The 17,018-nt window shown below is 36.0% G+C and overlaps 1 protein-coding gene across 1 annotated transcript in view; it reads left to right on the top strand.

Moving 5' to 3' along the window:
* The window catches only part of Cdk17 (cyclin-dependent kinase 17), a gene marked incomplete at its 5' end in the record, with an annotated part of 43,196 nt that extends 27,668 nt beyond the window's left edge, over positions 1-15,528 (top strand). Inside the window, 6 exon segments of the mRNA XM_013518508.1 lie at positions 5,185-5,305; positions 7,664-7,761; positions 8,866-8,971; positions 10,820-10,862; positions 11,854-11,944; positions 13,187-15,528. Coding sequence (XP_013373962.1) covers positions 5,185-5,305; positions 7,664-7,761; positions 8,866-8,971; positions 10,820-10,862; positions 11,854-11,944; positions 13,187-13,302 — 575 coding nt within the window. The 3' untranslated portion in view covers positions 13,303-15,528.
* Positions 15,529-17,018: the final 1,490 nt, after the last annotated feature.

Raw genomic sequence — 17,018 nt, 5'->3', positions numbered from 1 at the left:
CGTCATTTTTCTGTGGGGGTTTGGAAGTTCTTTCTGTACCCCACAGAATAAGATACTTGACAGAATTTTCGTGGGTGGTTGACGTTGGTTAACAGCAACCAATACCAAAAGCCCGGAGTCCTCAAGTTGTAGTCCATAAACCTCACGTGCTCCTGAGGTCCTTTCTCAGGAGAGAGCTCCAAAGGTAAAATATATTATCAAAATTACACCAAATGTTACTTGCCTTTTTCAGTTAGTTAATATTTGCACTGATGATCCAAAAATAATAAAAGAGGGGAAACCTACTGTTTACTTAGTATATGTCAAGTCAGTGCCACCAAAGTATATAGAATTATATTCTTTTACCAGCTGACACTTTTAGGGAAATTTATTAACTTTATTAACTCTCCATCTTTGAGTACATATCTTTTAAGTATCTTTTGAAATGAGTAGGAATTATACATAAAAACACATTCATTACACACAGAAATACTACAGTTACCTCAGAAATATTTGTGTGATTGTATTTGGATTCAAGCTGAACTAGACCCTCCCCACTCTTTTTTAAAGAAATAACAGTTTTACTTTTAAAAAATGGACCAACAGGCCAACTGTGGTTATTTATTTAGACTCAGATATTTGGCAGAATTTTCTTGAAAATGAATGAACTGAGCCTGTCGTTTTACAGAAAACAACAAAGTATTTCCTGCCAATCATAAAATTCAGATTTTCTTTTTTTTTTGGCCTTTTGAGACAGGGTCTGCCTATGCAGTTCAGGCTGGCTTTGAGCTCACTTTGTAGCTCAGGCTGGTCTCGAACTTGCAACAATCCTCCTGCCTCAACCTCCCAAGTGCTGGGATTACAGGTGTGCACCACCATGCCTTGCAAAATTCAGATTTTCAAACAAAAATTAGTTTGAAAATTTGGATCTGCTGCTTTGGGCTTAATAATTTTCCAATACCCAGAGACTTTTCTAATGAGATCAGTGGTGATATTGACAGGATTTTTTTGATATTATGAACATTTGTAATATATATAACTCAAGGAACCATTATTTTCCAAATTACCAATGCATGATAATATTATAGACTTGTACATGGGTAAAAGAATACAAGATAGACCAGCGGATTTTAACAGCACTGCAAGTTCGTTGATATTCTTGCTGTTCCCGTATAACCTTTAAAATATAATTTACTCTCCCTACTTCTAATGTAATATCAAAGAGAACTATCAACAGTTACCAGAAAAGACTGTTAAAATGTTCCTCCTGTTTCCTGTTTCCAGTTTGTCTGTGTGAGGTTTGATTTTCTTCACATATGTGTAAACCCATATTATACATGTGTTTGGTACACTGTGAAACATGTATTGTGATACATATCAAAGAAGCACATCACAACATTGAATGCACAAGTAAATATGGAATCCACTCTTACATTAAAATAGGGCCCTCTCTGGCAAGCATGAGGTCCTGAGTTCGATTTCCAGTACCAAAGGAAAAAAAAAAAAAGGACCATTCTTAATAATGTTATTACTGTTAAAATATGTTATTAATGTTAAAATATGTTATTAATGGAAAAATTGTTAAAATATGTTATTAATGACAGCATGCATGAATGGTATTTTTTGTTGTAGTGGTGGTTTGGTTTGGTTTGGTTTGGTCTTGTGGTAGTAGGTATTGAAACCAGGGCCTCTTGCACTAAGCAAGTGCCCTACTTAGACACTGAGATATGTCCCCACGAGTGGTTTTTTAAATGAGTAAATGTTTCAACTAGTAAATAAGTACTTTAAGTTTCCTTTGTTTTAATTTCAAATATGTTATCAAAAATAATCTATGTAAGTACTGTAAAAAAAATTGGGGGTCCTTAATATTTTATTGTTTTTTTCAGGCAAATGTATATCTTTTATGGATATACAAAAATGGTGTCTGATGTAAATTTTTACTTAAATCTAGAGACCTTTTCCTTAAGTATAAAATAAAAACCCCAAGAACAAAAATATTATATCACAATTTAAAATTTGAAGCAGTTTTTTCTTCCTTAATGAAATACATAGTACTTCTGTCAGTGGGGTATTAAATCCTCCAAACTATAGAAATAGCTGTTGTTTATTACACATTTGCTATGCTCTTGGGTGCTTACTGTACTTTTGATTCTTTTTTGTTGTTATTATTGGTGCTGGGAATCAAACTGAGAACCCTGCGCTTGCCAGGCAGGCGCTTTGTGCCACTGAGCTATAGCCCCACCCTTACTGTACTTTTGTTTTGTTTTGTTTTGTTGAGACAGGGTCTCTCTGTGTATTTCAAGTTGGTCTTAAAAACATCATGTATCCTAGGCTGTCCTTGAATTCTCAGCAATCCTCCTGTCCCAGCCTCCCGAGTGCTGGGATTACAGATGTGTGCCACCACGGCTGGCCCGAGTCCTTAATTTTTCTTTTTTTTTCAGGTACTGGGAATTGAACTCATGACCTTGCGCTTGCCAGGCAGGCACTGTGCCACTGAGCTAAATCCCCAGCCCTGGGTCCTTAATTTTTCAAGAGTAGAAAATAAGTCCTAGGACCCAAGACTTTGGATCCAGCTCTGTGAAAGAGGTTTCCTTAATATATATGCCTGCCATTACTCTGTATTTATTGTGTGCTCAGTAATTAAATTGTAGTTGTTTACCTGTATCATTTTAGCTTATCTGATATTGGATTTGAAAGTAAAATAGCTGGGCATGGTGGTGCACACCTGTTATCCCAGCACTTGGAAGGTTGAGTCAGGAGGATTGCTGAGAGTTCGAGGCCGGCCTACACTACATACATAATGAGACCCTATTTCAAAAAACCAAAAAAGAAAAAAAAGTAAAGTAAAATAACATGCTTCTTTTGCTTCTAGGAAGTAAATTGTTTTTTATTCTGAAGGAACTTTGTAGAGTAGCTGTGATGATTTTGTGTTGCTGTCAGCTTGAGTACTCTAATAGAACTTAGTTTTTGAAACCTATACTGTTCCCATAATTATCATTTGTGATTTTTCACAAGTTACAATACTTTTACTTTGGGGATAGTTCACCTAAATTTCGTAAATGCATATATTTCAAGTATTGCTTAGTAACAAATTAAAAAGTTATTACTTGGTGAATTTGTCTTCACAGTTCCTATACTTATGGTCATTTAAATTTTGCCATTTGTCTGAAAGGTAAATTGGTATTTGTATTTCCTTCCTTAAAAATGAAACAAATGGGCCACGTGTTTTTAAATAAGACATTATAGACTATTACATAGATCTTACAATTTCTTCTTACACAGTTTATTTTCCTATAATTGTTCCCGCTCCACTCCTTCCACCTCCTCTTTGCCAAACTGCATTTACTGCGCTTTGTTCTTAATCCCAAAATGAGTGGCACTTTCGGATATTCACAAAAGGAATGTCAAGGGCCATTTTAAAAAATCTAGTTTTATCCAGGCATACTCTGAATGCTTTACATTTGGCTTTTAACCTCTGCAAAGCAGGCCATACAAATTTTATCTTCCCATAGGCCAATAAGAAATTCTGATTATTCCATGAGATAATATAATCAACTTTGTCTCTGTTGCTTTATTTTGTTTTTATTGATTGCAGATACATTATACCCGTGGTTTCTGGGAAGGGAGGGTGATTTGTGTATTTTACTGTTAGTTCTTTATCCCTTTAAAAGTTCTACCCTTTTACCAGGATCAGTGAAATTCAGAAATCTAAGAATTACTGATATAGACATTTTCATTAATGACAAAAATCGGCTTGTATAATACTGTATCACATTTAGTTAACTCAGATGGAGAGAAATTGCTTATTTCACTTCATGCCACCGCTGGAATTCTAACAATGAACCAGGAGCCTGTGTGGACAGGCGTCCTACGTCAGGATCTTCTCAGGAGTAGAAGAGTAAAGTACAAGGAAATAGTAACTGGCCATTTGCCTTGATGGTGTGAGTTATAAGTAAACAGATTTGTAGACTTGTCCTTTGTTTCTTGTTATTAGAAAGACAAATCAGAATGCTGCCTTTGATCTTGCTAATTGCCAAAAATTGTAGAAAAATAATTCATTGAATTTATTGCACCAAGTTGGGATGCTAGAGTAAAATTTGTAATTAAAATAGTGTCAACATTGTTTGAGTTAACACCTGCTAGCCATTATACTAAAGTACAATAGTGTGAGTACCATCTAATCATTTAAATTTCTAGTTTTATGTGAGTTCAATATTGAGTTACCTTTTTTTTTTTTTTTTTTTTTTTTTTTTGGTATTTTTGAGACAGGGTCTCACTATGCAGTTCAAACTGGCCTTGAGCTCACTTTGTAGCCTAGGCTGGTCTCAAACTCACAACAATCCTCCTGCCTCAGCCTCCCAAGTGCTGGGATTACAGGTGTGTACCACCACACCTGGCTAGTATTGAGTTTTTAGTGACATTTTTCTTGATAGTCTAATCAAATATGTAGTTATGTAGAACAGAAATCTCAGCCTAAAAATGAATTCTCATTATTTGAAATAAAATACATAAAAATAAATTTATATTTCTTCAGCTCTTCTTTGTTGCTTCTTCAGGAGATCAGACGTTAGAGGTGTAGAGGTAGTAATGCTCATGCTAGTGACAAAGAGATAAGGTGGGAATGCAAGACTTTCTTTCCGGAAAATGAGTGGATTCCATATTGAGGCAATTATCCCAATTAGTAATATCCCAAAGCAGTGAGGTCTCTCATTTTAAAGTTATCCATATAATTTACAATACAAAAAAGGAATACAGAGAGCATTAGAACTTATTCCCAGGAAGCCTTCTCTAAATAGATTTCTGTGAGGAAATTGTCAGTAAAACCTAATTGGATCATGGACCAATGATTTCAAGGTTTTACAGTGAACCAGTATAGCAGTTGAATGTTGAAATTAGGTTAAAAGGTGATAAACGTTTATAGGTATAGCGAGTAAAATTGTATTTCTCAGTATCAATGGCTTATTTTACATTAATTTAATTTCATCAAGGAAATAATTGGGCATCATGACTCACAAATAAAAGGAAAACATCCTAAGTTTAAATTAACCCAGACTTGGTTTGAGGTACATTCATACACATAAAAGTAAGCTTATTCCCTGATTGTGGAATTGAGTGGAGACATTTTTGAGGTAGGGGCTGAGAAATCCATTGTATTCATAATGTATTTGAATATATTTAATTCTTTGTTTTCTTTTCCCTATGAAGGACTAGCCAGAGCCAAGTCCGTTCCAACGAAGACCTACTCAAATGAAGTTGTCACACTGTGGTATCGGCCACCTGATGTGCTTCTTGGTTCCTCAGAGTACTCAACACAGATTGACATGTGGTAAATATCGACAGACATTTTAAAGAGCATAGTAAAAGCAGTGAGCAAGAATTATGACCTGGAGTCATAAGAAATGTCATTTCCTAGATTTAAATATCACTTCTCCCATTATTTGATGGCCTTATTCAAATTATTGGCTTGTGCCTTAATTTCCTCATTTAAGGAAATGGGATTTGTAATAACTACGTCAGAGTTCTGTAAATAACATTAAAAAGAACTGAGCTAATACAAAAGAATCACTCACAAAACTATGAGACATAGTAATTTAAAACAGAATTACTATTTTTATCATTTAATATGCACCAAAATCTACCTACTTTAAGTTGATCTAAAAATAATAATTAAAATATTATGGCTGTCCTCACATACCACTTTGAGCATCACACTGCTCCATCCAAACATCTTTGTCACCGGTGCATTCATGATCTAGAATAAAGTGTAATTCCTCAGTCTCAGACTTAAATATATCTGTAAGATGTCTCAAAAGTATCTTTGCAGCTTACTGCAGACTTTTTCACTACATCTGTTTCTTTCTATCCAAAAGGCCTACTCAGTACATCTCAAAAACAACCTGAACTCTCCCACCTTTGCTTGTAGTGTTTATTCCAGTCCACCCACCTGGCCTCTGTTCTTCTAACTGGGACCTGTACTTAGTAACCTTCCAAAAACCCAGCTTTGTAGAATTCTTTCTTGAATACAGCCTACCCTTCAGCGGTCAGTCCTTGCTCTGAACTGTGGTTGCATGTACTGCCTATACTTTATGTACCTGTGCTGAGAAGTTACGTACTTCTGTTGTCGTGAACAGTTACATGAAATCTTTTATATAACTTCCTTGTAAGTTCTAATGTAATGTGCAGAACATAAAATCTACCGCCGTAATCGGTTTTAAGTGTGTACTTTGAGACATTAAGCACATTCACATTGCTGAGCAGCTATCCCCACCATCATCTTCAAAACTTTCTTCATCTTGCGGAACTAAAACTCCGTACTGATCAAACTCCCTATTCCACCCGTTTCCAGCTGTTGGCAGTTACCATCCTTCTGTGAATCTGACTGCTCTGAGTACCTCGGATGAATGGAATAATGCAGTATTTGTCCTTTTGTGGCTTGTTTACTAAGCTTATTTCACCAGCATAACATCTTTAAGGGTCATCCACGTTGCAGCGTGTGTCAGGTTGAACACTGTGTGTATATGCCAAGTGCGTTTGTCCCTTCATCCATGGGAGACAGATACTCGAGTTGCTTCCATCTTGTAACTACTGAAAATAATGTTGCTGTGAACATGGATGTGCAAGTCTCTGCTTTCAGTTCTTTTGGATATACACTTAGGAATAAAATTGCCAAATCATATAGAAATTGCTTTAATTATTTGAGGAGCCACTGTACTGTTTCCCATAGCAGCTGTAACATTTTACTTTCTGTATAATGTTTCAATATATAAAAATAAATTTTATAAGCTTTAGTGTATTTACTAGATTGTGAGCCCTTTAATGGAAGGACTGTATTGTAAACTTACTTGTATTCCCAGTTTCTAGATGACAGCGTCTATATTCAGAGTCTCCATCCATTTTTTCCTTTACACACACACACACACACTCTGCCCTATACCTACCTGTTCTTAATTTCCTCATTTAAGGAAATGGGATTCGTAATAACTTATTACGAATTATTTGCTTCTCTCTATGCCTGCTACCCACTGGTATAGGTCAGGCCACTGTCATTTCCCAGACTATCATAATCGTGTTTTCAGTTGGTTTTCTTCCTTCTTGTCAGACCATGGTCCACACTATAGCCGAGGCAAGGATTTGATGACAGTATCCACTCACAGCTGAAAACACACAGTTAGCATTCAGTAATTATGTATTGTGTTCTCTAAGAATCATGCAGAACTCTTTAATGATTTGAGCAATCTTTCATTCTTGCATCTGATAATCTGAGCAATGTAGTTGAGGATGGCGATATGTAATGTAACAACCACTGTTGACTCGTATTACTTTGTCTTAAGACCCTGTATCACTTTGAATGTTCTTGCTTTGATTTGTTTGTTTGTGATACTGGTATGCTGCTACTGTTCTATTCTTTTGTTTGTTTGTTTCTCGTGTACTGCTCTTTTTAAAATTAAAAAAAAGTTATGCAGAAGAGAACTGGAAATTTTAAGTGGGAAAAATGAGTTAGCAATATGCAAATTGAGACACATAGAGTAAATGTTAACAAATTAGATTTAAAGATACCTTGGCAGGAGGTTTTCTAGCAGACTGATACAGAATTCTTCAGGAGGCAATCTTGAAAACAATTCTTCTGCTTCATAATATGTAAATAGATTGTTCTTTTTTTTTTTTCCCATGATATATTTTAAAGGGGTGTTGGTTGCATTTTCTTTGAAATGGCTTCGGGAAGACCTCTGTTTCCAGGATCGACTGTGGAAGATGAACTACACTTAATTTTCCGGCTATTAGGTAACCGAAGAAATCCTTTTCCAGAGATTTACACCTGCAGTTGATTAGCTGGATTAACACTGTATCTCTAAAATATATATTTAAATATGTGATACTGAGACTAACATAACCAGCTGTTACATTTAAGAGTCACCACTGGCTTAATTATTATAAGATAGATTTTTCTAGGTAACAATTTGCAGAGTTTCATAATGCAATAAAGAGTTTATGAAAGGAAAAGAGAAATATTACTGAAAATTTAGCTTTAGCATATTATTAAGGAATAATTCTAGGTTAGGTAGAATCATCTAGATAGAAAAAGGTCAGACATCCTTATAGGTGTGATTAAAAAAATACAGTGAATATGCACATTTAAGAATTTATTATAGTAACAGACACATTGCCATCAGTCCGCCTCTCCCAAAATACTGCTCCTTGCTTCCAGCACATTCTTACCCCATCTTATCCCACGTTATTATCTCATTATTCTTGCCACATTCTGAAACAGCTCTGGGTGTCCACTTTCATATCGTCAGTTGCATTGTTGTGGGTACCTCGAGGTCCTGAGTTGATTAAAAGTGTTTACCTTTTATGGTCATTTTGACTTGCAGGAAGAGCCAGAACTCAAATGGTGCCAGATCCAGTGAGTAAGGCAGATGAGGAGACACGAGAAAGCTTTCACTTGACAGTAGTTGCCATAAACAACTGATCGATGGTCTGACCCCAAAATAGAGTTAATGTTTAAATTTTAAAATGTGTTACAGTAAAAGACACATTGCCACTAACATTTCTCACAGCCCTCAGACTACGCCCCCCTCGTGTTGAACACACTTACCCCATCATTCCTGGTAGTGTGTCTCTTACAATAATAAGTTTATTTTTTTTTTTTTTAAATTTAACTTTCATTGTAACTTTGGATCGCCCTTTGTGTTTATAGCATCTTTACATAGTCCATAAGTAATACATACATATTTTTTATCATTGAGTTGAAATTAAATCATCTAGTAAATGTAAATTGCTCCCTAAGACATTTCTTAGTTCTACCTATCATCTGTACATATATAATTATATGCGTATATAATTTTATGTATATTCATACATATATAAATTTATTTTTTAATTCAGGAACTCCATCTCAGGAAACTTGGCCAGGTGTTTCTTCAAATGATGAATTCAAGAACTACAACTTCCCAAAATACAAACCACAGCCTCTAATAAACCATGCACCCAGGTATTCTTTTTCTTAAGCAAAAAGGGGAAAACCCATGTTACTTTTTTCAGTCTTTGAAATATTTAACCAATAAAGGTTCATGGCTATTTTTTGTTATTTATATATAATATTAAAAAATCCTATTTTTTGTTATTTATATCTAATACTACAATACTTAAATGTTTGGGGATCTAATTTAATTAATTTCTTTCTTCCTTTGTCATTTTTTTGTAATTCAATGACCAAGAATCAACAAAGTATATAAATGAATTTGAGCTGTAAATAAATAGAATGTATGTATGAGAATTTTTGTAGACAGTCCTTTTTCCCAGGAAGGTACCATTGATTAATACCTTACTAAATATGAAAGGAGTGATACATTTCTGTTCTGCTTTCTGCAGAATTGTTCTGCATCTACTTACAGAAACCGCTGATGCATGATGTTCTATCAGTATTCTTAGGTGACATGATTTTGTATTTGAATACTATACACTCTTTTGACACAGTGAAACACAGGTCCTATGTGTCAGCACTGCAGTTGGAGTTTCTCCTCACACCTGTCAATCCAAGACACCCCTTAAAATTTGAGTCAGAATATTTTCACTTGTAGAATATAGGACATTAGCACAGTAACATAGAATAACAAGGCCTTCTGACTACATTTTCCACTCTCTTTAAAATGAATTCTTTTTTAAAATCACCACAGTACCAAATAAGAACATTGGTTTAATCAAAAGCCATTCACATTGCTTACAACATAACACACTTACTTTGCTTCCGCTTATTCTAAAACCAGGGAAGGGACAGCAAAACATTTCTGACACCAAAAATATTGTAGCAGTATTTATATGTATTGATGACCTTTTTGTTACTATAGCAACTAATATTCTCAATTAGGCTTTCTTAGGAAGAAGAATAATACAGTATGTGCTGGGCTTTTTAGTGTGCCTCCAGAGCAGCATGAGTCCTATTTTTTGTTATGTATATATTGCTTGCTTCTGGTAATATGCAGTGCAGCTTGAAGCAGATGCTCCATGGTTTTAGCACCTAGTTTGTGCCCAGAGAGCTCCCTGTATGTGCCAGGAAGGCAAACTATGGAGGACTAGCAGTCCCTGGAGAAGGTTCGGCCTGCAGCATCCACAGGACCGAAAGAGGCTCAAGGGAAAATATTTCCTTATTTGTGGTTGTACTTTTGCCCAGTGTGGTGTCTGATCAACAGATTATTCCATTGAAATAAACATTTCATTAAAATACTGTTCCTAGTTATGTCAGTTACATCAGTGTAATTGGTTATCCTTATTGACTATCTCTTTGGTTTCTTAGTCCTTATTAATGAAGTTCTATGAAATTCTGGCGTATTAAAACGGAACTTGGTACCCTCTAGGACCCACTGATGGGCAGATTATCCTGAAAAACTTTGTTGAATGGCTTTTCCCTGGCTTTATCTTGACCCGCAGAGGTATCCGAGGATCCCTGTCTCAGTGCTCCCATCTCGGTGATAGGAAAACGGTGCTGTTGTGTGCTGTCTTCACGGGAGCACTGCAAGTCGGTGCATGCTTAAGCTTCATTACTGAGTTTCACCCTTGTGAGACAGAACAGTGACTAAACAATTTCTACAGCTTTAACAATTAATTTTTTCTTGAATATTCAAAATTTGAATTGAAGCCCAATTACTTTATGGTTTGTTCTTAACAAACACGACAGATAAGTCTTAGAAAGCTAAAACAAATTTAAGTCTACCTGAAGGCAACAATAGTGGCCATTTTATGGCACTTAAACTTAGCAAATGAAAATACTTCAATGAAATAGTCTTATCTGAAAAGTTTCTATCAGTAAAGGGATAAATTGCTACTTTTTTGTTGTTTTTAGGTTAGACTCTGAAGGAGTTGAATTGATCACAAAATTTCTTCAAGTAAGTTACATCCTATTTTGTAAATGTTCAGTGAATATTTAAGCCTTGGTTTCTTCATATAGAATTGGATGAGTAACAATGCCCTCAAACATTGCTAAATGGGATTATTTGTGTTAGTATCTGGCATGCTTTAGGCACGTACTTAAGTAAAGCTTTTAATAGATGGTTTCTCTTAAGTGTCTGGGTCTCTTACTGTGACCTAAAACAGTCCGAGGTAATCAGCTGCTGGCATGGATCAACTGTGTCAAGGCCGTGTTCTCTGCAATTCACATTCTCTTATGTTCTCTTTTTCCTTATACTTACTGCCTTACAGGATGCTGCACCTCCAACTACCACTCATTTTCCTCCAAAGCAGGAAGAAGAGGGAGGATGAGGGTGGTACCAGCCACATTAACTCTTGTACTTGAAAGCAAAGGCTTTCGCAGAAACCCCTGCAAGGCTTCTTCCCAAGTCTCATTGGCCAGAGCATTAATTGTAAGAGGCTGGGAATTGGGGAGCAGGATTGTTATGATTAGCTCAGTCATAGAGCAGTCATGATTCGTGCTCCATCTGATAGCAGGATGGACACTTGGAACAAGTCTAGATTGTCTCATCAGGGAAGACAGAACAGTGGGTATTGGATAGATACATAGCAGAACATCTGTAGTGAGGATATTGTGTGTATTTCCAGCAATCCTGTGGTGTTCATGAAGAAAATTAAGACTAAAGGTTGAATATTTAAGTTTTTTGCCACTTCAGAAAATACAAGGACTCTTAAATTTTTTGAGATCCAGTGTTACCTTGGAAATGTAGAACTAAGATATTGCTACATACTCTCAATAGCAACTCAAATTTGAGTGTATCTGGAGTATTCCAAATTGGTGTTTGAATGTAATCATACTAAGTAATGAAGCCTTAAAAAAAAATAGCTTTAAATCCTAATTTACCCTTCTCCAACTTTTTGCATTAGTTAGAGAAAAGATTAATGAAGCAGTCCTTTGCCTTTCTACAGTATGAATCTAAGAAAAGGGTTTCAGCAGAAGAGGCCATGAAACATGTATACTTCCGAAGTCTGGGACCAAGAATACATGCTTTACCAGAAAGTAAGAGAAATTTTAAAATGTTTTTCTCCCTTTATTTTCATTTGTCCAGAGTTGGGTACTGGGGTGCGTTTAAAGTTTAGAAAGAGAGGATTGTGGAGTTTTTAGTCTTTTGTAATTGGATCGGAGTTTCGCGAAGAATGATGTGTCTTGTTTTTCTGTTTTATTTCCTGCAGTACTGGGCACATTGCCCCTGCTCTGTAAGAAATCCATAATACTCAAGTATGGGTTAATAACCTTAGTGACTTAAGCTGGAATATGCAATCTAATGATGGCATCCTTAGGCCTAATCTAGTTTCAGTTGAGTTATTAAAAGTGGATTTCTATAAGGATTAATGAAGCACAGTGGAAACGTAAGATGGTTTCCTCATGAAAATACATCTCTTCATTATTGTGTAAAGATGATTTTCCTTTCTTGTGATCACTCTGACTTCACTGTCCCCGTGCCAGGGCTGAGCATGTTACCAGAATCACTAAAACAGATTGCCCATGCCTGAAGTGACCGTCTAATTTTGCTCATGATGTTCTTTGCTTTTTTAAATTAGCGCAGTATTTTACTTTAAAATTGAGTGAGGTGAGTGGGGAAGTTCGGTGGCTTGGAAGCTGAGCTGTGAAAAACCCCCATCCTCACTTATTAGACAGTACTGATTCACTGACGTTCAGTGATGACGCTTCCTGAGTCAAAACTCCTGAAGACTTTGCACTCAGAACTTCCTGGACGCGTCTTAGTAAAAGACTGCCTCCTAAAGAGAGTAGAAATGAGAGGCAAATTATGAGTGGTTTTTAAGAAGATGTTAGTGATGCTCACTATTTATCCCAGGTTGGATTTGAGGTAGGTAGCTGTGGTTGTGGAGACCTACCGCTCTTCCCTAATACCTTAATACCCCCCTAAAGAGACAAAGAAGAAAGGCGGAGAAGTAGAGCCCACTGACAGATTTTGATCTGGTCTCCCAACCCCAGTAACACTGGAGCAGACAGTGTGTTTTTGTTGGAGAAACACCCACTTGCACCATGCTTTAAACCAGAATTGACAGAAGAAAGGTTCTGAAGGGGGATTACTTCATTTGGTTTTCTCCGCAAAACACACAGAAAGGGAGATCTTCCAGCTGGGATATAACCTTTAAACATGGTATCAATGTTTTATGTTGAATCACTACATACTTTCTAAATGTTTCTGTATAGCTGGGTTGTGTTTGCTTTTAATAATGTTACACTTTCACCTGATCGTTTCTGTCTGCATTTCAGGCATATCAATATTCAGTTTGAAAGAGATTCAGTTGCAAAAGGACCCGGGTTTTCGAAATTCTTCTTATCCAGAGACAGGTGTGTTTGTCATAAACCATTTCACATGTCGATCATGAAGTTTTGTGTGGAACCAAGCTTTTGGTTTCTAAGTTGATCAGTAAAACTATTGACGTAAAAACCAATGTACAGTGCATTCCACAACTGTGTATGTTTAGCATTGCACATACTCACTTTTCTGTATGATGTGGGCAGCTCAGTAAATCTTCAGAGAGAAATCTGACTCAGTCAAGTCAGGGATCCTGAAAGCTGCAGATGGCACAGAGACCTTTTACAAGTGGCCTGGCTTGATCACTGCACGCGCCATCCCTGGTACCTGAGGCAGAAGACACATCTTGTGCTTCCCTAGTCATCGGGTTCATCACCTCGAAGCATAGAAGCTGTAGACTGAGCCCGTCGACAACAGGGTCATTTAAGACAGTGCTGATCAATCTTACCGTGGATATTAGCTTTGCTGGTGGGAACATTAGCTTCCTAGTCACCAAATACTGTGTGTGGGATAAAACTGAACCTTGAACTGCCTCATAAGATGACTTTATATTTTAGGACATGGGAAGAACAGAAGACAGAGCATGCTCTTTTAAGTCTGATAACATGGTTTCAAGCCCAGCCCCCAGCCTTTCTTATCAATCAAGGACTCAGATCTGAAGGCAGTAATTTCTTTTGGTGGACTTGGAATCTCCGTTTGTCTACACTGTCCTCTTCACAGTGGAGTCTTTTTATTTCAGACCTACAGATTGTTTTTATATTTGTTGTCACAGTGTGACAATTTTTTGTACAGTCGGTTTTAAGGTCTTCTCTGCCATTAGAGCCAGTAGGTTACAACTATCGATGTAACTGTAGCTGCAATTTTTGTGCAGGACTGAGAAACACAGTGCATTATTTATTGCAGAATCATTGCTGCTAAATAACTACTGTCTGTTTATTTAACACAACAGTTGAATGCCTGAAGAAGTTGCAGTGGCTTTATTATATGTGAATGCATCTGTTTCTCCTCATGGATTGTTTTACTGCTGCATTTTTGTTTGTTTTTAAAATTAAACTGCAGTGTTTCCTGGAATATATATTTAGCTTTGCTTAACAGTAAAATTAAGTGAGCCATCTTGAACTCTTAAGTTTGTGCTATATAATTTCTTATTGAACATTGGCAAATAGAGTAGCTAGAGATTGATACCACATTATGTTTAGGAAAGCATGCTGATGCAGAACTTGATTCAAGCAAGTGAACACCTGATATTTTGGGTTTCTCACATTAGACACCAATAAATTAAAGCACCAAGATTATTTATTGTTATCTATTCCTCATTTTAGAAATGTCTGCTGCATATTACTGGATATTTGTATACTAATAGACTTTAACTATTTTACATTGTGCTTTAATTTAGTTAATACTTAACCATATAAGTTCATTTAAACATGGGAGTCTTGCTTGTGTTTAAGAATATTTCTTTTACTAGAAAGGATGATACTTCATAGGGGCACAGTTTCTTTCTTTTGGGGGCTGTGTATGTTTCAAAACATTCACTTGGAATCAACAAAAAGCTGTAATACGTCTTTGAAATGAGCCATGATAAATTTCAAACGAGGGAAATGAGAACTTAAGAGGATTGCTTTAAAGCATCATAGGTATTATCTGTTTATCAGAGATAATAAATATTACTGTTTTAATTATGCATCTCTTTGAACATCATAAACACAGGTTGGTGTTGGTAACAGTGTTTTAAGCATTTGTGTTCACCTTTAAGACTATTGTTTAGTGCATCTTACAAACTATAAATCTTAATTGGTATATTTTGAAATGGTCATGTAAATTTTTGCCTTATACATCATGAAAATAGTCATAACTTAATTTTTTTCCTGACATTCACTGTAAAAGATTCAGGGGTCCTTCCATTTCTGTTCAGGAAATCTTGTAGTTTATTGTTGTTATTTAACAGTATTAAATGGGTTTTTGTATATTTCATTTTAACTTTATTTGTGAATAGTGATTGTGGCATGTTTGGGGTATTATTTTAATTTTTCATAATACTGAAATTTTAATTTTTAAAAAAAATTCCTGAAAGAAACAGATTCATGTGTGATGGTGAATATCGGACCACTACTGCTTTTCACATCTGTAAATTGGTTTTATGTTAAGCTCGGTAGCCTAACAAACTGCTGTTATTTCTAACGGACAGACATGTATTAATATTGTACTTTGAAGGTTATAAATACTATGTGAAATTCATCCATTTTTTTTGTTTTGAAATTTATAATAACAAAATCTCCATGTTGTATAAAAGCGACTTTGTTGAGTCATGATTCTTTCTGGGGAGGCAGACTGGGCAGAGTGGATTAGGGTTCTTCTGATGTTTCACAGTGAGATGGAGTCTCACTGTGCCAGGAGTGGCGTAGCTGCTTTGTAATCATGCTGACCATTTGTTTAGTAATTTCTGCTGTCGTTTTTATTTATTTATTTATTCTGGTGGTGCTGGGGGTCAAACCTGCGGCCTTGTGCATGCAAGGCAGGAACTCTACCACTGAGCCACATCCCCCCGCCCCTCTGCTGTCAGTTTATAAACTATTCTCACATAGCATCACATTTATCATTTTATGGATATATATTTCATTGGTCACAAATTCGACCTATAGCTTATCCATAGATTTCGTTCTTACACATAAAAGGGGACAGTATTGCATATCCAATTGTGACATAAAATTCTTCCTCCCAGGAAGTTCTAGGGGTGTTCCCTTATTTTGTTAAGGAATTTGGCAAGTGAACAAGTGTTTGTGAGGTTGTTTTTGCTTTTGTTTGTTGATAACCTGAGCACCACTCAGACATTAATCATATCATGGTGCAGAGAGCTGAAACTCAGAGAGTTTGAACCTTCTGCTCTTATAAATCCTCTTAAACTGACGGAGTTCTTAAAGGTAAGAGAGGGATGCCTCTTTTGTTGTCTTTCCAAATGGCGTAGCAACACTCACTGAATGTGCCATTTGGGGTACATAGAGTGGCTGCACTCCGGTGCTTTATCAGCTGAAATTATAGAATTACAGTAATCTGTCTTTGGGACTCAGGACAATTAATGGGCTTGTTGCCCCTTCTTTATGGCATGAAAATGGCAATATTTTAATGATTTATACATGTACAGTTCAGTGGCACTGATTATAGTCACAAAGCTGTCAGTTACCATTTTCACTTGTGATCAAACATAGTTCTGTATTTAACATTTTGGGGACTGCCTCATTGCTTTTCATAGTAGCCTCATCTATTTTATATTCCCAGTCGTGTAACACATGAGGGTTCTAATTTCTCTTCATCCTCACCAGTACTTGTTACTGTCCCTTTTTATTACTCTAATAAATGTGAAATGCTATTGCACTGTAGTTTTAATTGGTATTTACCAATCATTAGTGATGAGCATCCTTTCATGTGTTTTTTGTTTTTCCTTTTGCTTATTTGCACTGAAGAAAAGTCTCTTCAAATAATTTGCTCATTTTAAAAACAGGCTGGTCTTTTTCTCGTTGAATTGTAAGAGTTTTCTATGGACCCTGGGTGTTACCCCTTTATAAGGTATGTTATTTGCAGTTATTCCCTCCCATCCTGTGGGCTGTCTTTCACTTTCTTGAAAGTGTTCTTTTGATGTATATATATTTTTAATTTTAACGAAGTCTAAATCAACTTTTTATTTTGTTGCCTGTGCTTTTGGTGTTATATCAAAGAAACTATTCGCAAGTCTCTAGGATCACAAATGTTTGCCCCTATATTTTCTTTTCAGGTTTTTAGAGTTTTCGC

Source organism: Chinchilla lanigera, unplaced genomic scaffold (genome assembly GCF_000276665.1).
Source record: "Chinchilla lanigera isolate Chin_1 unplaced genomic scaffold, ChiLan1.0 scaffold00004, whole genome shotgun sequence".
NCBI lineage: Eukaryota > Metazoa > Chordata > Mammalia > Rodentia > Chinchillidae > Chinchilla > Chinchilla lanigera.
Note: the sequence above shows the minus strand (reverse complement) of the source record. Positions and strands in the feature narration are given on the sequence as shown.